Source organism: Macrotis lagotis, chromosome 5 (genome assembly GCF_037893015.1).
Source record: "Macrotis lagotis isolate mMagLag1 chromosome 5, bilby.v1.9.chrom.fasta, whole genome shotgun sequence".
NCBI lineage: Eukaryota > Metazoa > Chordata > Mammalia > Peramelemorphia > Peramelidae > Macrotis > Macrotis lagotis.
The window spans coordinates 132903129-132926400 of record NC_133662.1 but is presented as its reverse complement, the minus strand read 5'-3'; the positions used below and the strand labels follow the sequence as shown (position 1 = coordinate 132926400).

At 36.9% G+C, this 23272-nt stretch overlaps 1 protein-coding gene and 1 non-coding gene across 3 annotated transcripts; both read left to right on the top strand.

Moving 5' to 3' along the window:
* Positions 1-11142, top strand: LOC141487924 (actin-binding Rho-activating protein-like). 2 transcript variants are annotated; one of them, XM_074187520.1, is made up of 4 exons: positions 1-93; positions 1724-2100; positions 7363-7422; positions 8022-11142. In XM_074187520.1, exons 2-4 carry the CDS (start codon positions 1769-1771, stop codon positions 8137-8139), a joined length of 510 nt encoding a protein of 169 aa, XP_074043621.1. In that variant the 5' UTR covers positions 1-93; positions 1724-1768; the 3' UTR covers positions 8140-11142. The 2 variants fall into 2 exon arrangements, with proteins under 2 accessions (XP_074043621.1, XP_074043622.1); XM_074187521.1 differs by lacking the exon at positions 7363-7422.
* Positions 11143-11535: 393 nt separating this feature from the next.
* LOC141490392 (U6 spliceosomal RNA) lies at positions 11536-11640 on the top strand. Its single transcript, XR_012469218.1, has one exon. It is a non-coding gene; the product is annotated as a U6 spliceosomal RNA (small nuclear RNA).
* Positions 11641-23272: the final 11632 nt, after the last annotated feature.

The following is a 23272-nucleotide window of genomic DNA, read 5'->3' as shown; positions in this document are numbered from 1 at the left end:
TGAGAAGAGGTGGCAGGATAAGGAAAGATTACAGACTCTAATCTCTACTGCTGAAATGAACAAATAAAAGACTGTCTTAACTGAAGACATTAGGTAAGTGATTTAAAAACAACATATCTACTGTAATAGATCTGTGAGTAATTTATTATTATTATTATTATTACCTCACTTAGAAGTTGGGGAATCAGGAATGTTAAAAAAAAAACTCTCTTGGTAACAAAGCCATTTATGGCTTTCTTAGGGAAACCACAATGTTGCCCTATGACTAGAATATCTATCAGGAGAGTTTACAATTCCTTTGGGGTTGTATAGAATTGTTTTTTTCTTCTAAATGTTCAGTAGGAAAAAGCTGATGCAGGCATTGTGGTATGTGCAAAGGATTGTGTGTGCAATACAATTCAAAATATTTTTTAAAAGGAAAAAATCTATAAAGATTTTCTAAGATTTTATTTTCATGCTTATATTTATATCTTGCCTGATTTCCCGGTGAAAGAAGGAATATGTAAATGATGATAAACTTAACTTTTGGTTTTGAAGGCTTTCATCTATCTAACAGGAAAAATAGAGCCAAGAATCTTAGGAGACAACAGATAACTTAGCAGTAGATGGACACAACATAAAAAAGAAAATTATTGTTTCCAGTGAAATAGCCAATGAAACATTTTCCATCCCTCCCCCCCACTTTCTGAAACCAGGGTGACTAGATAGGACAGCTGCATGAGGGAATGGAAACATACAGTACTTGTTTCCATCCTGGCAATGGGGCAGAGAGAGGCTCTTCATTAAATTTTGGAGTCATCTTTCTTAAACTGATCCTAGATTCAGCTCACAACCTTAGTACACCATCACAATGTCTCTTAGAGTTCTTCACTCTTCACAATCAGTCAACAAGTATCCACTGAGCATCTGCTATGTACAAAATAATGTTCTAGAATTACTAGACATGATATCTTTCCTCACCAAACTTATGATGTAATTGAGAGGCAAGATGCCACACATGAAATAAATAGAGTTCTGAGGCAAGAAAGATCAATGATCAATGAGAGTTATAATAGTCAGAGAAAGCTTCATGGAAAAATGTGGGACTGAAGCGAGACTTTGAAGGATGGGCAAAAATGTGGATGGCTGGAAGGGAAAGGGAATGAATGAAGCAACATAAAAACATAGAATGAGGAAAGAATGAGTATATCAGACTCCTAAGGTATTGGGGAATTAGCCTGATTAGAACAAGGGAGACCCAGTTCCCTCTTCTCTACCATTCTATTTCATCTGCTTCCTCAAGGGTAATCATGACTTCCTAATAGCTATGGCAAGGCAAATAGAGCATTACTCAGTTCACAGAAATCACAGGACTTTGACACTACTTGTGGTCTTTCGGCAGCTAAAAATGGTAGAGATTGGTGCCTAATTAGGAGGAACATTAAATTAAAATACAAAGCTTTCAAGTAACAGCTAGAGTGCGTTCCTTTCTTTGTCATTTACATTAGTTAGTTCTTTGAGGTCTTCCCCAAGAATGAGCTTCATGCCAGTCTCATGCCAATGCCCTAGAGTCTCTGTTACTTTGGTAGTGGTTGCTCTTTTTTGCACTTTTCCTCTAACTGTCTGTCACTTCCTTTAAAGCATACATATATCTATAGCAAAGTAGACTTTTTTTTTAGTTTGGATGTCTTCCTCACAAGGCTATTTGAGTTTTAATAAAGCTTTTTCCTTCCTTTTGTTCAAGTTTCACATCAGAGTTGCCAGAAGTTCATCTAGAACCTTTCAAGAGATGGAGAAAAATAAAGAGTGTGGGGTTCACTCTGCCACAACCTCAGTGAATGCTATGGATGACCTTAGGAAAAACTGGCAGGGTTGGATCAAAAACCATATTGATTATCAGAAATGTAATCCATTCAGCAATGATGCTAGAGTCATAGCTGTCAAGAAAGGAGACCCTGCTTATGGGAGACCTCCTGAAGGTTCTAAAACAGAGCAAAGAGGAAAAGCTGCCCGTGTCCATGTAGAGAAAGAGCTGGAAGAACTCTGCTGGATCATGAGAAATAATGGAGAAAAAGGAGAAGATGGAAGCATCAGAATGACGTTCAAACAGCTCTTTGAAAGGTATGCAACCATTTCCAATAAGCTTGTGGGACTCCTTCTAAGGGCCAGAAAGCATGGAATGGTTCATTTTGAAGGAGAAATGCTTTGGCAAGGACGAGATGATGATATAGTTATAATATTACTTGAATAATTTAATAATCCCTAGGAGGGGCCAAGTCGGTGCTTCCATGGATAAAAAGCTGGGTCTGTAGTCAGGAAGACCTGAGTTCAACTCCAGCCTCAGATATTCACTAACTGAATGACTAGGCAAGTTACTTAATCTTGATTTGCCTTAATTCCCTGGAGAAGGAAATGTCAAACTATTCCACATACTACATTATCTTTGCCAAGAAAACTCCATGGACAATATTGGCATACTATGTTCCAGAGTCATGAAGTGTTGGAGATAACTGAATTAGCATCAACAACAAACTCCATGTTTATACTCAGGTATCTAGAACCTGCTTTAACAATCAAAATTATAATCTTTCAACTTCCTTCTCCATTTAAACTTCTTTCCTAATCAGCTACTATAATCACATGCTATCGCATGGTAAGAAGGAACAGTTTACTTTAAAAATACAGGATAAAGTCATGAAAATGCATTAATTTTTTTGAAAATGCATTAATTTTTTTTTAAACCACCAATGGTCCAAAGGTAAGCATCCCCCTTATAACAGAAGATTGTAAGTTCAGCAAGGGCTTAAACTCAACTCTTGCTGTTGCTCTCAGCCTGGTACTCCCTCCAGGGGAACATGACTCGGTAAGTTAATACTTTGCCCCTTGGGTGACTACAAAAAGATGCTGCCTCTTGATGTTGGCTTGCTGCTACAAGATCACTATAGGAATACTGTCTTAAAAAATCTGCAGCCACCACAGACAGCTCTGAAAGTATGATGCCTGCTCTCCATGAGAACAAAGGACCCATCCCTGACTAAAGTCCAGCATCAGAGGATGCGAAGGAGAAACCTCAGTATTTACCGACTGTAAAAGGATGAGGTAGAGAAGCCTCTCCCCACAACCATATCCTTCACTAATTTCCTTCCATTTCTTTCCAAGGAAATAATCCTTTGCTGCATGCCCTCAGGGACTACTCTGGGCTCAGAGTCATATGGCAACTAGGCAGATGTACAGACAGTCTTTCTTCAAATGTGAATTAGTATATGTTTTTACATCATAGTCTTTTGAGAGATCTGAGATACTACCTGGGCAAGCCATTTAATCCCGATTTGAGAAGTTGGAAGGACCAATGGGACACATTTTAAAGAAATACAGACACTGTCAAATGAAACATACAAAAATGTGAGGGTTCTTAGGTCTGAGTTGTGAGGTTTTTTGAGTTGTTTTGTAAATATTTACCTCACCATAGTTTGTTCTCTGGTAAATTTTGAAAATGTAACGTTCAGGTTTGCAAAATTTGGGGGTTTTGATAATAAGGTATCATAATCATAAATCATATATTTCTCTTCAATCTGTTGAACATTTTGGGACACATTTTGGGAGTCATTCTTAATAAAAATGCCAGTAGTGCTAAATTTAACTTAGTTAATATTGGTAATGAGAGGTAGTTTAGTGTAATGCAGTGGTATCAAACTCAATTAGATGGGGGTAGCTAGGTGGCACAGTGGATAGAGCACCAGCCCTGGAGTTAGGAGAACCTAAATTCAAATCCAGCCTCAGACACTTAATAATTACCCAGCTAGGGGTGGCTAGGTGGTGCAGTGGATAAAGTACCAGCCCTGGAATCAGGAGTACCTGGGTTCAAATCCGGCCTCAGACACTTAATAATTACCTAGCTGTGTGGCCTTGGGCAAGCCACTTAACCCCATTTGCCTTGCAAAAAAAAAAAAAAAAAGAAGAAGCCTTTTTGGGGAGGTGGGGGGGAGGGAAGTAAGATTGGGGGGAAAATTGTAAAACTCAATATCTTTATTAAAAAATAGCTTTTAAAATTAAAAAAAAATAATTACCCAGCTGTGTGACCTTGGGCAAGGCACTTAATCCCATTGACTTAAAAAAAAAAAAACAAATAGAAATGGATCACTGAAGGCTACATCTTGACTTAGAAATAAGTTAAAATTATCTATATTTTATTATGTTTTCATTTATTTTGTTAAATACTTTACAATTACATTTTAATCTAGTTTTGGTCTCAAAGTTTTGCCAGCCAATGGAGCCAGTGGGTCTTGAGTTTAACACCTCTGACAGCCTCAAAGGCAGGATGATCTGGGTTCAATTCCCAGTGTGACCCTGGACAGTCACTTAGCAGTGACTTCACTTTCAGTGAAGTTCCCTCAGAGTTCCCTTCCTATCAAAGCATAGTACCAATAACATCTTCTGAGATGTGCCTGTCACTTGAAGATGCATGAAGAATGACAAGTGGAAAACATATGTGCTCCCTGGTGTCCTCTTTATGTGAGAAGAAAGCTGTCAACATTTTGGTTGAATGCCCTAAACTTCTCATGGCATCCTAGCTATAGAGATGGCAGGAACCTCAGAGACAATTTAGTCCAATTATCTCATAGTCCAGATGAGAAAACTGGCACCCAGAAAAAGGTAAGTGATTTGTCTAAGGTCATGAATAGGTAAAGGGAAGAGGTAGGCCTAGTAGCACAGAATGAACAGTGAATGGGTTGCCACTTGCAACAGTGGAGTGAATATCCACAACAATGAAATCAAAGATCCAAGTGAGCATCTGAGTATTACTCTTAGTGTCACAGAAGTCACTGGCACATAACTATTTTTTACCCACTTTGCCTCATTGTGAAGATCAAATAACCTAATGTATGTGAAATCTGCATAACATGCATATCAGGTTTTTTTTAATCGTAACCCCTTGCTTACCATAGGGGGGAAAAAGGACCTTGGAAAATTGTCATAAGCCTCTTCATCACTAAAACAGCTATCACAGAATTCTGGTACCACAAAATGTAGTGATAACCATTATTAAGTGCCCTTTCAAGAATCTGGATAAATTTTAAAAGTCCTTTTGTCATAGAATGAAAAAAAAAATATGATTTTGTGTCTATAAAAAAGAATACCAAGGGGAAAATCCTTTTCTTACACTAGGATGTTCTTCATGTACTTATATATGGAAATTTTTCAGGCTCATTTTCTTCCTAAATTCTGCTATATGCTACTAAGTCACTTTCTAAAGATTCCATTAATTTTTCAGTAGAATAAGTATAAATGTATTTATTTCTCCATAATCTTATTAAGCAGTGGATTTTCTTACTTTTTCTTACTTTGGTCAATTTGATGAGAATGAAATGGTACCCCAAAGTTGTAATTTGCACCAATTTGATAGATGGAAGATAGTTAGGTGGCATAATAGATAGAGCACTGGCACCAGAATCAGGAGCACCTAAGTTCAAATCCAGCCTCAGACATTTAATAATTGCTTAGATGTGTGACCTTGGGCAAATCATTTAACCCATTTCCTTAAATAAATTTAAACATTTTTTTAGAAGAAAAAGAAAAAGATTGATAGATGGAACATTTTTCAAGTTTTAGTTAATAGTTTGTGGTTTCTTTTTAAATTGTTCTCATTTTGACCAATTTTTTTATAATTGACTAGGAAAGAGCTTTACATATTTTTAGAATAGTTTCCATCATGTTTCTGTCTTTCATATCTGGAAAAAAAAACATTGTGATTGTCATATGACTCTCTTCACCATTCTGATGACTTCCCAAACAAAAACTTCATTCAATAGTCTCCACTCTCTGGTTTGTATTATTTATTATTCCACATCAGAGTGCAAGTTCTTTGAGAGCAAGTATTATTTTTTGGATTTGTATTCTTAACATTTAATGCCTTTTAGCAGGCACTTTATATATGCCTTTTCATTAAGCAAAGTTTTATTTCTTATCCCCTAATAATTTTTCCTTTTTAATAAAAAATACCTCCCTTTAACAAATGAGATAAATTAATCAATTTACTTCCTTTTTTTTAGGTTTTTGCAAGGCAAACAGGGTTAAGTGGCTTGCCCAAGGCTACACAGCTAGGTAATTATTAAGTGTCTGAGACCAGATTTGAACCCAGGTGCTCCTGACTCCAGGGCCGGTGCTTTATCCACTACACCACCTAGCTGCCCCTACTTCCATTTTCTTGTTACATTTTTGTATTTCACAGCATGCAATCTGATGTCTCATAATGTAATAAATGATTGCTGAATCAAACTAACCTTGACAAAATTGCAAAAAGCAGGTGACTCCATAGTAATAACATGATAAATCAGAAATATATTTTCCTAACAGGCTATATTTCCAATTGTAAAAGTTTAAAATAGGAGAAAACAATGAGGGAGGAAATAAAAGAGGAAGGAAGGGGGGTATTTTACAGTACTTATCTATAAATTTTCTCATCCCCTTTCTTCCTACCTTTTTTCTGTCTTTTCAAGGAATCCACACCTATCTAGCAACCATTTTCTTATTAAATGGACTTGCTCCACAAACCAGAGGATAGAGTATTTCCCTGAGAACAAAAAGGGAACCAAACATGATTACGAACTTTAAAGAGATGTTTCCCAAGTGAGAGAAGGATTTTGTTATAATAATTCACATTTATATGGCACTTTATGGTTTATCAATAATCCCACTCACTTGGTAAGGTAGCTTTGTATTTCTTTTTCTGTGTCTTAAGGTGTGATTTCATCCATAGAGGGAGAACAAAATAGTATTATGGTCCCCATTTTATAAATGAGGAAATGGGCTCAGACAGTTTGGCTTACCCTCCAGTCACCAGTATGTTAGTGAAATCTATCAATGAAGTTACTGCCAGATGACATCAATTGTGGAAATGTGGTACAAAGAATTCCTTCTTGTTTTTACATTTTCCATAGCACCTAACACCATATCAAATGCATGGTAGAAAATGCAGCAAATGGTGCTAACAAAAATGTGTTGTGATTACTTGCTGTGCCTTTAACTATAACATTTAGAAATTATATAAATGAAGGACAGCTGGGTGGTGCAGTGAGTCAGGAGGAGTCAGGAGGACCTGAGTTCAAATCCTACCTTAGACACTTAGTAATTACCTAGCTTTGTGACTTTGGGCAAGTCACTTAACTCCATTGCTTTAAATAAAAATTTAAAAAAAAATTATACAAATGAATCAGAGTCTTTTAATCAGAAAAAAAACCTCCAATCTATCACAAGGCAGAAAGACAGAAGTCAATGAATTTACTTGTTAAAGTTTACTAGAAATTGTAATCTTTAATCATCAAATCTCTTCTTAGTACTCTGGAATTTTCACCTTGTTAATTTAATTATGTTCTCTTTTTTCAGCGTTTATAGAGAAGTATATGAAAGACCCCTGGAGATGAAATTTGTGGTGATTAGTATGAGGTAGAATCTTATCTTTCATGACATATACATTGGAAAATTCTCCATTGATATGGAAATAATAATATTAAACTTTATTGTAATAAAAATTAAAAGGGGAAAGGAGGATATAGAAGTGCATGTATATGGCTCTTCTTCCACTGTTTTGACGCCTTTTTGACTTTCTTTTCCCACATTAAGATCAAGGATAGGGAAAAGATGATACGGAACAAAACCAGACAGGTCTGATGACTGAACTGAAGTGTGGGAAGCTAAGGTTTACAGTGTTTCTAAACTAACATTGATATCTTAAGTCAAATACAGACTTATTTAGTAACACTCAGGAAGGCAATAGGAGTTGTGATTAAGATCAAGAGTGGGGGGGTGGAGATTTTGAAATCAGAGACTAGGCTTTGATGGAATGGTAGACTTTGAATGATTAAGGTACTACGTAAAATCAGTAGTAGGTCACAAGAAGTAGAAGGGATCAGAAGAAGAACTCAGAGGGATCAGATAGAAGTAGAAAAGACCTAGAAAGGAGGGAGGGAGGAAAGAAGAGGAAGAAGGAATCAAGCTATCTACATTTGAAGCATTATAACTTAATTCTGAAAATCACATTTTAGGAAGAACACTGATAAATTGGAGAAGGAATTCAAGATTATGCCAGAGATAGATCAAGAGAAGGAACAAAAGATGTTTAGCCCAAAGAAGAGAAGCCTTGGACTATCTTCACCTATTTGAAGGGCTCTCATGGAAGAGAGATTGAACTTTTTTTTTTCAGTTGGCCCTGGAAAGAAGAATTAGAAGCAATGAAGGGAGGTCATAGTATGACAAAGGAAAAAAAAAACTTCCTAACAATTAAATCTATCCAAAAGTAGAATCAACAGTCAAAAAAGAATGAGTTATTTCTCACTAAAGGACTTCAGGCAAAGGCTAAATGACCATTTTGGGAAAATGTTGTTGAGGGGATTCTTGTTTTGATAGGTTGAAGTATATAGCCTCTGAGGTCTTCTCCCACTCTGAAATTCTGAAATTACAAAGCTTTGTACTTCTTAAATTATTAAATGGAATTGGATTATCAAAACTAGACTTAGGAGAGAGAAAAAAGTACAGTAGGACTCCTATAATATGACTTGTCTGTAGCATGTTATTTATATAAATTAATGGCGGGGGGGGATCAGCTTTTTCAGTTACTGAAATATAACCACCTTCAAAATCCTATTTAAATAAACATGGAAATTGTTTCATACCACAATTATATGAGGTAAATCCCCAGCTGGAGGACAAAGGAAATGAGTCTCTAATCCAAAATTATTTAAATGGGAACACATAATTTTCCTTGCTAGGGAAATATTCTCTCTTTTAATAAAACAAAGACGGAATAAACAAAACTGAACAAGGTTTCTTTCTGTGAGGAAAAAAAAAATTAGTTCATATTAGTTGCTTAAAACAAAGCTTTTATGTACTTTTCTTTCTCTAATAATATGGAAACATTATTGAGCCTACAGGGACTATGATACTGTGCCATTTAGTCCTGGTGAAGCATGACCCTATTAGGTAAAGGAGGTGAGGCATCCTGTTCTCCCAGTCTTTTGGCTTATTAAACACCCACCCTGGAGACTTGAAGGAATTTTAACATATATCATGGGTTATGACTCACATCTAGGATTTCCTCACAAAAAGAAGACTAAAAAAGTGCTCAATATACAATATAAATATGTATGATATACAGATATTTGTTCTCTCATACAAGATAAATGTTAAACATCTTAAGTTTCACAGGATGCATTAACAAAATAATTTTAAAATAGGATCCATTTATAACTACAATTATAATCTGTTGAGAGGCTAATAAAAGTTTGTAAAAATGCTAATTAAGAATTTTACATTTACCTTGGCTCTTCCAAATACAATGGCCTCAGGCTTAGGCTAATACTCTTCTTGTCTATATGAACTTCTACAAAAACATTGGAGTAGGGGACTCTTCTGCTAATTCTATTTAGCTCCAAATGTGTGGGAGATCAGAGTCTCTACACTTTTCAAACTCACAAGGTCAAATCCAACTCCAGATACATATACCTTGAATATAATTTGAGGATACCTGAGTTTAATCATCTACTCAGGAAGGGAAGTACCAAGCATAAATTCATCTAGCTGAGTCCATGTTAATGTGAAAGTAGCAGTGAAAAAGAGGGGAAGAATTGCAGCCCAATCACTCATCCCTTTCATGGGGAAATCTAAGAAAAGCATTCACTATTGGTCACATGGAAGAGTTGAAGCAAGAGACCAAGGCAGAAACTAGTTCTAATAACTGATGCAGCATCCTATACCTCAAATTTACAGGACAGAGGACCACTTAGGAATCACTACATCACATCAAATATCAAGGTCTCCCATAACTGAGATATTACACGGAGTATTAAAGCTCTCATGTGGTAAACCAGTGCTAGGAAGCTACCTCTAAATATGCCACTTAGAAGGGCAGCTAGATGATGCAGAGGGTAGTGCCAGGCCTAAAGATAGGAAGATCAGTGTTCAAATCCAACTTTACTTACTGTGTGACCCTGGAAAAGTCACTTAACCCTGTTTACTTCAGTTTCTTCATCTGTAAAATGATCTGGAGAAGGTGGTTTGCCAAGAAAACTATATGGGGTCACAAAGAGTCAAATACAATTGAAATGACTAAATAACAACATGGTCCATAAGATGGTTCCCACTTCACTTGGTATAGAAGAAAATAAAGTTTATATAGTAATTGACTTATTCTCTTATCTTTAGGCAACATGATAGTTAATTCTTGACCAATTCTCAATGCTTGATACCAAATCCTTAGGGAACCATGCACACACACACACACACACACACACACACATATGGTAGAGGATTTTGCCTGAATTGTATTGTTTAGTTAGTTCTGTACCAAGGATTTACCACTCTGCTATGTGAATCCCCACTCTACAGTCAAATTCAGTGAGGTGAAAGATAACTACATTCTATGTTCAGTATCCAAGGTGGACTCCAATGTAAAGATGAAACAAATGATTAGTCAAATTAAAAAGCTTTTAAAAACAGCTCATATTTATGGTAGCACATTATGGTTTGCAAAGCAGTTTTTACACATTGTCACTTTTGATCCTCACAATAACCCTGTAGGGCTATTAATATACTTACAGATGAAGAAACTCAATACAAAGTTAAGTTACTTGCCCACAACAAACAGTAAATGTCTGAGGCAGGATCTGAACCCAAGTTTCCCTCTTCTAAATCCACTACTATAACTCATAAAACATGACAGAAAAAAAAAATAATCGATGTCAAATGTTCATAAAGCAATGGAACAAGATGAGCAGAACCAGAACATTGTACACCTTAACAGCAACATGAGGGTGATCAACCTTAATGAACTTGCTCATTTCACCTGTGCATCAATCAGGCACAATTTTGGGCTATCTGCGACAGAGAATACCATCTGTATCCTGCGAAAGAATTGTGAAGCTTGAAAGAGACAAAAGACTTACCTTTAATTTGAAAAAAAACTGTTAGGAGCAGCTGGTGGTGCAGTGGATAGAGCACTGGCCTTGAAGTCAGGAGTACCTGAGTTCAAATCCAGCCTCAGATCTTTAATAATTGCCTAGCTATGTGACCTTGGGCAAGCCACTTAACCCCACTGCCTTACAAAAAAAAAAGTTATCTTATTATGTAATTTAGATTCTATCTCTTATACTTAATTTTTCTTCCTTAAGGATATTTCTCTCTCATCATATTCAACTTAGATCAATGTATACCATGGAAACAATGCAAAGTCTAACAGACTGCCTTCTGTGGGGGGTGGGGGGAGGGAAGCAAGATTAGGGGGAAAATTATAAAATTCAAAATAAATAAAATCTTTCTTTTATTTAAAAAAATAATCCCCAAGGTTCCTTTGCCAGTGGGGGTAAAAGAAGACAAATGGGAGGAGGGGAAAGCGGCTCAGTATTCCAAAGACTCTGGATGGAAGGCTGCCTTTAGTTGCTGTAGCAACAATTCTTCAAGTCTATTCATTACTTCCAATCCCTGGTCCCTCCAACATTGAACCTGTGTACCCACTATCCAGGACAAACATGTACAATCATAACTTTTCCATAGAAAGGAAAGTCAGTGCTTGCTTCGGCAGCACATATACTAAAATTGGAATGACACAGAGATTTAGCATGGCCCCTGTGCAAGGATGACATGCAAATTCGTGAAGCGTTCCATATATTTAGAAGATTTTGAAGATTTTTTGATGGAAAGACCAGATCTGAGTAGGAAATTTGGAATAGAATCAGAAGAGGTCAGTGAAATCTAGAAAGGTAAATTTATTGGAAAAAATTAGGAGTTGTGTGATATAATGGTAGCATTTTAAATGGGTGAGCGGGAAGAAAGTTTGTTAACATTTTTGAAAATAATTATGGTGGAGTATGTTTTAAATTCATGGGTAATAACGGAAATATTTCTTGTTTCCAAAGGGGGGAAAATTAAATTTAACTGGAATCTGAGGTATCTTAGATAGCTTGAGACAATTGGAAAATGCATGAATTAAAAAATGTGCAAATATAATGGAATATTTCACCACAGAAAAGGATGAGAGGTCTTCTTAGAATCCTGGGTAGTGTGAACTGATGCATAATGAAATAAGCAAAATCAAAATTTAAAGATATTACCAACAATGCAGAAAACTTTCAAACTAAAGAATAGAACTAAACAAGGCTTCAGAAGACCTGATCTTGAGGAAATTATCTTCAGGCAAAAGGGATGGACACAAGATGAAAAAAGTAGCCAATGATTTTGAGACATGCTTAGTCTGGATTAATTTTAATTGTTTTACAACTCAACCCCACTGAAGTCCTTTTTTGTTTTTTCATTTAGAAATAGAAAGGGCAAAGAGAAACTTCTAAAATGTAATAATCGTAATAATCTCTACAAAGCTTGTAACATTTAAATTCAAAAATTCAACTAGGAATTTGAAGGAGAGCAGCTTTGAATTGCAGGTACAGAATTAAATGGATAGCAGTATGGGGAATGTTTTATGTCTGGAAAGTGGTGTTTAAATTTAGCAATAAAGAAACTTTTGGAATACATTTGTTACATTATTATAATTAATATATACTAGACATGTATATAGACTATTTTGTCTCTCCTTGTCTAGTTCTATTAAATATTTTTTGAATCACATCACCTTGTACCCATGCTATTAGACAATCTTTTTCTGCTCTTTGGCCTCTCCACTCATAATCTTTTTTGTAGAATTAATCTTCCTAAACTACATTGAATCCTAGATCAATTGCTTTCATATTCCTTATTGCCTTCAAAAATAATGTATCATCTATTCCAAATTGATGATTAGGAAGTAATGCAATCTTTCAGATTCCCAGTAAATGCATTATGGCTGTTACTAAGTTACTCAATTGAATACCACCAGCATTTCTGCCTTTATTCCTTTTGACACAGAAATTTTACCCATTTGGAATTTTCCTCTTTACACTTGTACAAATCAGCATTAAAATCTCTCTTTAAAATGGAAAAAAAAAAGAAAGGAAAGTCATATAGAACAGACTGGACAAGGAAGCATCAGAAATGATTTGAAATTTTATAATCCAATATTTAATAAACTTGAAATTGCCTGGAAAAGAACTCCCTATTTGATAAACGTCAAGGTAAAGTTCAAAGTTATCTGGCAAAAATAAGGATTAAGTTAACAATCTTACAACATATCAATGATAAATTCAAATTCAGTAAATGGGAATCTTAACTTAAACAGATCAATGTCACCCAGGACCACCTCCAGTCTTCCTAATCTATATGTGGTCACTGAACCCAGGCACCTTCAGAGGAGAGAGTAAGGCTGGTAACCCTGCACATGTTACGGAATAACATAACCTTGCATGTCATGGAATCCCCTCCCTGATGTCATGGTTCTCTTTGAGAAAGGACAAACAACAATGAATTCAATACAAACACGATCTCAATATTAAAGAGCCTATCATTAAAAGAAAAATTAGAAATAGATATTCCTTTCATAGTTCTAGACGACTGCTTACCCAAACAAGCTATAGAAGAAATAGCACCCACCGGATGATTTGGATTGCATGAAACTGAAAAGCTTCTACACAAAATTAAGGTATCTGTCAGATGTTTTTTGAATGTATGGGCTAGTTTACCTGAATTTAAGTGTTTTTGTTTTGTTTTTCTTTCTTCTTTAAGGGTAGCTCTCCAAGAGAGGAAGGAATGGTACATTGGAAAAAGCAGCTGATATACAAATATCAGCAGTACTTTTTTATTATAAAAATTTATTATTGGTTTATTACTTTTTCTTTTTTTTTTAAAGAGTTGGAGTAGAATTTATTATTCTTTAACAGGTAATAAAGCAAACCATGAGATCAGGATCAGTTAGGGATGCATTTCAGATAGAAACCCATTTCTTCTGACACCAAGTTGAGTGCTTTTTCTTTTTTTAAATTGTTTTTTTGAATTTTACAATTTCCCCCCCAATCTTGCTTTCCTCCCCTACTCCCCACAGAAGGCAGTGTGATAATCTTTACATCGTTTCCATCCTATACATGGATCAAAATTGAATGTATTGAGAGAGAAATCATATCCTTAAGGAAAAATAAAATATAAGAGTTAGCCAAATTACATAATAAGATAACTTTTTTTTGAAAAAAAATTAAAGGTAATAGTCTTTGTTTAAACTCCACAATTCTTTCCTTGGATAAAGATGGTATTCTCCATCGCAGATACCCTAAACTTGTCCCTGATTATTGCACTGATGAAATGAGCAAGTCCATTCAGGTTGATCATCACCTCCATGTTGCTGTTAGGGTGTACAATGTTCTTCTGGTTCTGCTCATCTTGCTCAGCATCAGTTCATGCAAATCCTTCCAGGCTTCTCTGAATTCCCATCCCTCCTGGTTTCTAATAGGACAATAGTGTTCCATAATGTACATATGCCCTGATGGACATTCACCTAATTTCCAATTCTTTGCCACCACAATCAGGGAGGCTATGAATATTTTTGTACAAGTGATTTTTTTAATCCTTTTTCATGATCTCTTGAGGGCATAGACCCAGTAGTGGTATTGCTGGATCAAAGGGTATACACATTTTTTTTAATTTATTTTTTTTATTCTCATTTTTTACAAATGTTTTTTTACAATAATAAAATATTCTTGTTTACAAGTAAACAAAATACCCCTCCTCCCCCATGAATATAGATAGACTTGTTCGGGTGAAAAAAAGTAAAGGGGAGAGAAAAAATTAAAATAAAAAAATAATAATAGTAATAATTGTAGGTATGGCCAGGTGGCACGATGGATGAAGCAACAGCCTTGGAGCCACGAGCACCCGAGTCCACATCCAGCCTCGTAAACCCAACAATCACCCAGCCGTGTGACATGCAAGCCACCCATTCCCCACTGCCCTGCAAAAACCAAAAAAAAAAAAGGAAAAAAAGACCCAAAATAAAATAAAATAGTAATAATAGTAGGGGTGGCTGGGTGGCAGACAGAGCATTGGCCCTTGAGCGAGGAGCACCTGGGTCCAAATCCGGCCCCAGACACCCAAAGATCACCCCGCTATGTGGCCCCAGGCAGGCCATCCAGCCATACTTGCCCTGCACCCTCCCCCAAATAATCATAACAAAAAATGTGCTTGAGTCTTTGTTCCAACACCAACAACTCTGTCATGGGTGGATCTCATTCTTTATGATAAGTCCATCACAAAAATTATTTCCATATTTTTCCACCCTTGCCATTGCTGATCACAACTCCCTCCTTTCTTATTTCTCCACTACCATGTACTCTATTTTCTCTCTCCTTTCACTATGACTCTGCTGTATGGTCGCTGAGTGGCACAGCAGACAGATCCCTGGTCCTGGGGCCAAGAAGCCCTGAGCCCCCATACCACCCCTTAGGCCCAGAATCCACCTGGCCGTGTGGTCCTGGGCAGGCCTTCCATTCCCAGCCCCCTGCAAGAAGTAAGAAAGAAAATGTGTTATATCTGGACACTCTCCCCCCCTGGTCCATCCTCTCCTCCTTTATTCACATCCCCACCCCTTCCCCCTGCTCCCTCCTCCTTCTTACTCCAGATGTCTATACCCCATTGAGTATATTTGCTGATTCCTCTCCTAGCCATCTCGGATGAGAGCAAAGTTTCCCTCATTCCCCCTTGCCTCCCCCCTTCCATATCATTGCAACAGCTCATTGTAATAAAAAAAAAAATCTTATGTGAAATATCTTGGACTATTCCCCCCTCTCCTTTTTCTTTCTCCCATTCCATTTTCCTTTTTTTCTATTGACTCCATTTTTACACTATATTTTATCTTCAAATTCAGCTTTCTCCTGTGCTTCAACTATAAAAGCTCTCTTTACCTGCTCTATTAACTGAGAAGGTTCATATGAGTATTATCAGTGTCATTTTTCCATGCAGGAATACATGCAGTTCATCATCATTAAGTCCTTCATATTTCCACCCTCACCTGAGTCCTGTATCTGAAGATCAAACCTTCTGTTCAGCTCTGGCCATTCCAAAAGGAACCTTTGAAATTCCCCTGGTTCATTGAAAGTCCATCTTTTTCCCTGGAAGAGGACATTCAGCCTTGCTAGGTAGTTCATTCTTGGCTGCATTCTAAGCTCTCTTGCCTTCCGGTATATTGTATTCCAAGCCTTACAAGCTTCCAATATAGTTGCTGCTAAGTCCTGTATGATCCTGACTGCAGCTCCACGATATTTGAACTTTGTCCTTCTGGCTGCTTGTAATATTTTCTCTTTGACTTGGGAGTTCTGGAACTTGGCTATAATATTCCTAGGGGTTGCTTTTTTTGGGATCTCTTTCTCTGGGGGCTTGGGTGCTCGTGGCTCCAGGGCTGGTGCTTCGTCCATTGCACCACCTGGCCATACCTACCTCTCCTTTTTCTTTCTCCCATTACATTTCCCTTTTTTTCTATTGACTCCATTTTTACACCATATTTTATCTTCAAATTCAGCTTTCTCCTGTGCTTCAACTATAAAAGCTCCCTCTACATGCTCTATTAACTGAGAAAGTTCATATGAGTATTATCAGTGTCACTTTTCTATGCAGGAATACATGCAGTTCATCATCAAGTCCCTCATATTTTCCCCTTCTCCTCCAATCTCTATGCTTCACCTGAGTCCTGTATCTGAAGATCAAACCTTCTGTTCAGCTCTGGCCATTCCAAAAGGAACATTTGAAATTCCCCTGGTTCATTGAAAGTCCATCTTTTTCCTTGGAAGAGGACATTCAGCCTTGCTGGGTAGTTGATTCTCAATTGCATTGATTCTCAGTTGCATTCTAGGCTCTTTTGCCTTCTGGTATATTATATTCCAAACCCTAAAAGCTTCCAATGTAGTTGCTAAGTCCTGTGTGATCCTGACTGCAGCTCCACGATATTTGAACTATGTCCTTCTGGCTGCTTGTAATATTTTCTCTTTGACTTGGGAGTTCTGGAATTTGGCTATAATATTCCTAGGGGGTTTGTTTGTTGGGATCTGTTTCTCAGGGGGATCGGTGGATTCTCTCCATTTCTATTTTGCCCTCTGCTTCTAGAATATCAGGGCAATTTTCCTGTAGTAATTCTTTGAAAATGATGTCAAGGCTCTTTTCCTGATCATGACTTTCAGGTATTCTAATAATTTTTAAATTATCTTTCCTAAGTCTGTTTTCCATAGCAGTTGTTTTTTCAATGAGATATTTCACATTTTCTTCTAATTTTTCATTTTTTTGGTTTTGAAGTATTGATTCCTGATTTCTGTTAAATTCATCAATCTCCCTGAATTCTATTCTTTGTCTGAAGGATTTGTTCTCCTCAGAGAGTTTTCTTATCTCTTTTTCCATCTGGCCAATTTTGCTTTTTAAAGCATTCTTCTCCTCAATAACTTTTTGAACTGTTTTATCCATTTGACCTAAGCTGGTTTTTAGCATGCTATTTTCTTCAGCATTTTTTTGGATTTCCTTGACTAAGCTGCTGACTTCATTTTCATGTTTTTCCTGCATCTTTCTCCTTTCTTTTCCCAGTTTTTCTTCCAACTCCCTCATTTGATTTTCAAAGTCTTTTTTGAGCTCTATCATAGCCTGAGCCCAGTTTCTGTTTTTCTTGGAGTCTTTAGATGCAGGAGCTTGTGCTTCCTCATCTTCAGACTGAGTATTTTGGTCCTTCTTGGGCTCATTTGCAAAATATTTCTCAATAGTCTTCTTTTTGTTTCTCTCCTTGCTCATTTTCCCAGCCTGGGCCTGGTTTGGGGTGTTTCTTGAGCTTTTGGGACACTCCCACAAGGGTCTCAGTGTGTGTGGCTCTGTCCTCCCTCCTGGTCTGTGAATGACCATAAGCACCCCCCTCTGCCAAGGGGCTGATGTGGGAGGGGGCTGCTGTTCTATGGCGGGGCCTAGACTGTGGTCAGAATCTGAATGTGGTCAGAGCCCCAGAGTCCTGTTCCAGGGGCAGAGGACAGAGCTCAGCAGTCTCTCTTCACTCCCCTCCCTCAGCTCAGTGGGCTCATGCCCTGGGGGCTCCTGCTTACCGGCTCCACCTGCTTCTGTTTCCTGGATCAGGGCTGGGGAAAGAAGATGCTGCTTGCTGTGTGCCCTGAGGGCTGGGCTCCATGTGCTTGCTGTGGCAGAGGTTCCCCTCTGTTCCCCCACTTTGTGCCCGGTGCTCCTCAGGGTGCAGCTCAGGAGACTCCCCCGCTGCTGTGAGCTGAGACCCCCAGCGCCCTGGGGCTGCCTCCGGGAGGCTGAGGTTCTTTGGCTCTGGCAGGCTGCCTCTCCAATCCCGGGGAGCAGAGCCTTTCTGCTCTTTTCCTGGTTACCTTGAGTAGGAGAACTGCCTCACTGGGTCCCTTTGTGGGTTCTGTCTCTTTAAAGTTTAGTTAGAGTCCTTAGCTGATGAATTTTATCAGAGAGCTCCTAAGACTTGTTCCCTTCTTGTTGCCATCTTGGCTCTGCCCCGGTATACCGGTTTATTACTTTTTCAAACTATTTGTTCATACTCAATCCACATTCATAGATGCATGAAACAAATTTCTCCTCAAAGTTGCTTCTTATTCAAATTAATGAATTTTTTTCTTTTTAAATATTTTATTGATGTTTTAGTTACCTCCCAATGATTTCCCTTTGTTTTCTAATTTTATCATTTTTCTATCAAATAAATGCCAACAAATGAACACATTGGCTGTCTAAAAATATACATTTGACTCCTTATCTATAGTCCTCTCTACTGAACATCTTTTACCATCAATCTTCTCAAATCATGATAAATCTCTGAACTTATCAGATACTCATAGTTTTTTCAATCAGCAAAAACTCATCTTCTCTCTCTCCCATTTCCACTCCTTTTCCAATTGAAAACTTAAGAAAAACAAAATTACAAACATATATAGTCAATCAAGACAAAATTCTGCATTGGCAGTGACCAAAAGTTTCATTCCTATCAGGAGTGGGTAGCATGTTTCATCAATAGTCTTCCAGAATGGTGGTTGGTCATTATACTGTATCAGAATCCCCAATTTTATTAAAGCTATTGGCATGTACCATATTGTCATTGCAGAAAATTGTTCTGGTTTTGTTCATTTGACTCTGCATCAAATCATATAAGCCTTTCCAGCTTTCTCTGAAACCATCCTCTTTAATATTTCTTACAGCACAATAATATTCCTCCATATTTATATACCGTAACTTGCTCAGTCTTTGCTCAATTTATGCATCCCCTCCCAGATTCCCATTCTTAACCCCCTCAAAAACAGCTATATATGTTTGTAAATCCTATTTGTTTTCCTTAGGATTAATCCTTCCATTAAAGCTATTCTCTAATCCCCCTATATCTCTTTTCTTTCCCTATTTTCCTATTTAGCGAATATATTTTTGTGTGTGTGCATCAGTGTTTGCATTCCTTTCTACTTTGACCAGTTCCAATGTTTGTCAGACATTCTTGTCACCCTTATTTGCATAGATATCTACTTACACATCTCAATTATGATAATTTTCCCTAAAATTCCTCTACCTTCCTATCCCCCTTATTGCCCTGATGCACCCATTTTTCTTCTGATTCTTAATGGAGTTTTTAGTTTTATTGCATTGTAAATAATTTACATTTTAAGACTGATTTGCTTGCACTTGATCATAAATGTGACATGGACAGAACAAAATGATAAAATATTAACTACCTCCTATAAGTCACCAAGATCATAGTCTGAATTGGGGGATCTTCAATTCATTTTCCCTACTCTTTCTGTTCTTAAGACATAATGTATTATGTCTTAAGAAAATATCTTGTCTCTCACTCTCACATCTTGTCTAATCAGACTCTCACTAGACTACTCACTAGACTCCTGATGATGCTAGGGTTCAGAGGAGACATGTATCATTGCCCGGTATTTTAATTAATTTATTCTTTTTATAATTATAAAGTTTTACAATTTTTCCCCTAATCTTACTTCCCTCCCCCCAACCCCCACAGAAGGCAATTTGCCAGTCTTTACATTGTTTCCATGGTATATATTGATCCAAATTGAATGTGATGAGAGAGAAATCATATCCTTAAGGAAGAAAAAAAGGGTAAGAGATAGCAAGATCAGACAGTATCAGTTTTAGTAATTTATTCTTGTTCAGTTCCTTATGACTATTAATTAGTATCTCTTTTTAAATTAATTTTGGAATGCTTGAACTTCAAAGTTTCTACTCAGCTCTGGTCTTCTCACCAGGAATGCTCAGGAGTCCTTTATATCATTAAAAGTCCATTTTTACCCAAGTACAATTGTTTTGTTAGGCTATCCTTGGCTGTAAGCCAGTATCTTTTGTCATCTGGAATACAGTATTCTGAGCTCTTTGCTTCTGTAGGCAAGGTGGCTGTTGACTCATGTATATACTGACTATGGCTCCTAGGTTCTTGAATTCTTTCTTTATAGCTGTTCACAATATTTTCTCTCTGACCTCCAAAGTTCTAGATCTTGATCATGTTCCTGAAAGTCTTCACTTATTTGGGAGTTTCCATCAGTAGGTGACCAATGAATTCTATTTCCTCTCACCCTCTGGTTCCAAGAAATCCAAAGTTTTAAGATTTTTGCAACATAATACCAAACTTCCTTTATCGGTCATAACATTCAAATAGTTCAAAGACACTTTTATTTCCTCCCCTAGCAGCTATTTTTTTCAGTTACATTACATTTTTTTAAATCTGTTCCTTTTTCTGATTTTGTTTTAATATTTATTTTCATCTCATGGAACCACTGGTTTCTATTTGGTCCATACTAATTTCCAGGAAGTTTGTTGCATGGGTTTTTGCACCTCTTATGCCAAAACCATTACTTCCTTTTCCAATTCTTTTAACCATAACTAATTTCTTTTGTCTTTTCCTCTAGCACTCATTCATTTAAAATAACATTAATTTTTTTAAACTCTTATCTCTCCCAGAAATTCTAGTTTAATATAGGCCCAAATTATTTCCCTTTGAGAGTTTTGTTTATAAACATCTTGAAGTTTGTCTTGAGTGCCATTGTCATTCGAATAGTTTATTATGGTGGGATTTCTATTTTGTTCACTCATTCTTCCAGCCCACATCCTAACTTAAGATTTGAAACATTAGGGTCAGGCACTTCAGGGCTGTGTGAGGTCTAGGCCTATCTTGTTGGGATATCTTTCTTGGGATCTTTGGGTTTATCTTTTGTTGGGTTTTCCAGGATCTCAGGGACAGCTCATACTGGTTAATTACAACCTTTCAGTATTCCCTCAAAAGACCTGATCCAGGACAAAGCCCAATCTGGATTTGGGTAGTGGGTTAACAAAGCTGCCAGCTAGCTTTTTCCCCATGTTTCAGGGTCCTTTATGGATTTGGAACCTCCTGGTGCAACGGTGCTCATTTATGGTCAGACCTCATCCACAGACCTTGCTTTCTCACTATTTATACCAGGGCTGGGAAAAAAATTACTATTTCTTGAATCTCCCCATTATTCAACCTGATGCCTTTTCTTGATCTGTTTGAAGAAGTTTGTAGTGGAAAAAACTCACTGTTCTTGCTACTCCATCACATTGGTTCTGCCTCAATATTGTTTTCTTAATGTTTTTGTGGTCATCTTCCTACTGACTGGGTCAATTATTCTCTAAAGATTCTACATTTTGGTGACAACTAGATGGCATAGTGGACAGAGCACCGGCCCTGGAGTCAGGAGTACCTGAGTTCAAATCCAGCCTCAAACACTTAATAATTACCCAGCTGTGTGGCCTCGGACAAGCCACTTAACCCCATTGCTTTGCAAAAAGAAAAAAAAAAATTCTCCATCATTTCATAAAAACATTCCCAAGTTTCCTTGAATTCTTCAGTCATTGGTTTTTATTGTGCAATAATATTATATTATATTCATGTATCACAATTCATTCTGCTATTCTCCAATGAGAGGGCACCTAATTTCCTTCTCATTCTCCATAATTAATTTTCAAGGTATATCATGTTTAGACATCAACATTTTATTGCTTTGTAGCTACAAATTCTGTTAAATTTTGAGATCCATTCTGCTTGTATCCCACCATAAGCATGACAAACATAGCACAAAGCAATGAATATTAATTAAATGTCATAAATTACTAGGATCTCGGATAGTCTGAATTTAGGGGATCTTCAGTACGATTCAGTACGATTGTTCCAAGAGTTTCAGAGATTATCTAAAATTCAATGACATCCTAGAGGATGGTGAATTAAGTAGAATTTTTTTCATTTTCTTCTGCAGTAAATACTACAATTTCATATAACATCTTATAAATGAAGTCTGATTTCTGGTGTCCCATGAATTGTTTTGTATGACAGATTAATGAGGCATGCAATTGATTTATCTTATTTTGATCTGCAAATCATACTCTCATCTTCACACTATCAAAGCTAATTTACTCCCTAAGTACAATCTAGGGCAGTTCCAAAAAATGATGAACAGTATTGCCAATGCATATAGAAATTATATTACCAGCATGGTCATTACACTAAGACCCATATGAGGAACAATATTAAACAGAGTTCCAAGATCCTCAACCTTCCTATTCTAATATTAAAATATTATTATTATTATTTCAGGTCTCCCCTTAATACGATTTGTGTTGAAATGCCTATTTTGCTAGACACTTGTTTTAGATATCATTAAGTCTTTATTATTCCCAAGAGGGCTAAATTGGTTTTAACAATATAGAGGGGTAGAAAAAAATTAGAAAATTAGCTATCCTGCTAACCAACATGAGGAAAGGTTCTTGGTACTCTTTCATTAAATAACTACAATATGAGAGAGAGATGACCAGAAAATAGTTTTCAATTTACCTTGAGATTGTTAAGTCCCTTGAGGTGAAGGAGAGATTTTCTTTTTATCTCTACAACTTAGTACAGGGTCTTCTTATACAGTAAGAGCTGTTGTTTGTTGACTTGACAATAAAAAGGAAAACTCCCTGATAAACCCTGGGACCCTTATGCATGAACAGCAATATCCCTCACGGTTGATTATTCTGCCATTGTGATTTAGGACTACATGCTATATTCATCCAGGCTATTTTAAGTTCCCTTTGATTTGAGCAGGTGATGAGCCTTGTAATTTGGCTTTGAGCCAGGATATAGGTTGGGTTTAGAATCACAGTGCATGTGATCATTCAATCCAAGGAATGTTTAATAATTCAAAATTACTTCTGGGAAAAGGGAGTGAGGGAAACCCACCCATGCTATCAGCTTACAGGCCTCATGAAAACAAAATAGTTAAAATCATGCTGACCAGTCCCTGGCCTGTTGGAATTAGTTACTTATTCTAAAAGTTCTAGTGCTCTGCTGAGTAAGGGGAGTAATAGCAATAGTAACAACAGTGACAGAGATAACAGCAGC

What these genes read in the sequence shown, in the direction of transcription:
- LOC141487924 (XM_074187520.1), top strand. Translation starts at nt 1,769, where the DNA reads ATGGAGAAAAATAAAGAGTGTGGGGTTCACTCTGCCACAACCTCAGTG. An exon ending in TTCAAACAGCTCTTTGAAAG is followed by an intron (nt 2,101 to 7,362) that starts GTATGCAACCAT and finishes CTCTTTTTTCAG; the next exon opens with CGTTTATAGAGAAGTATATG. An exon ending in TTTGTGGTGATTAGTATGAG is followed by an intron (nt 7,423 to 8,021) that starts GTAGAATCTTAT and finishes ATCACATTTTAG; the next exon opens with GAAGAACACTGATAAATTGG.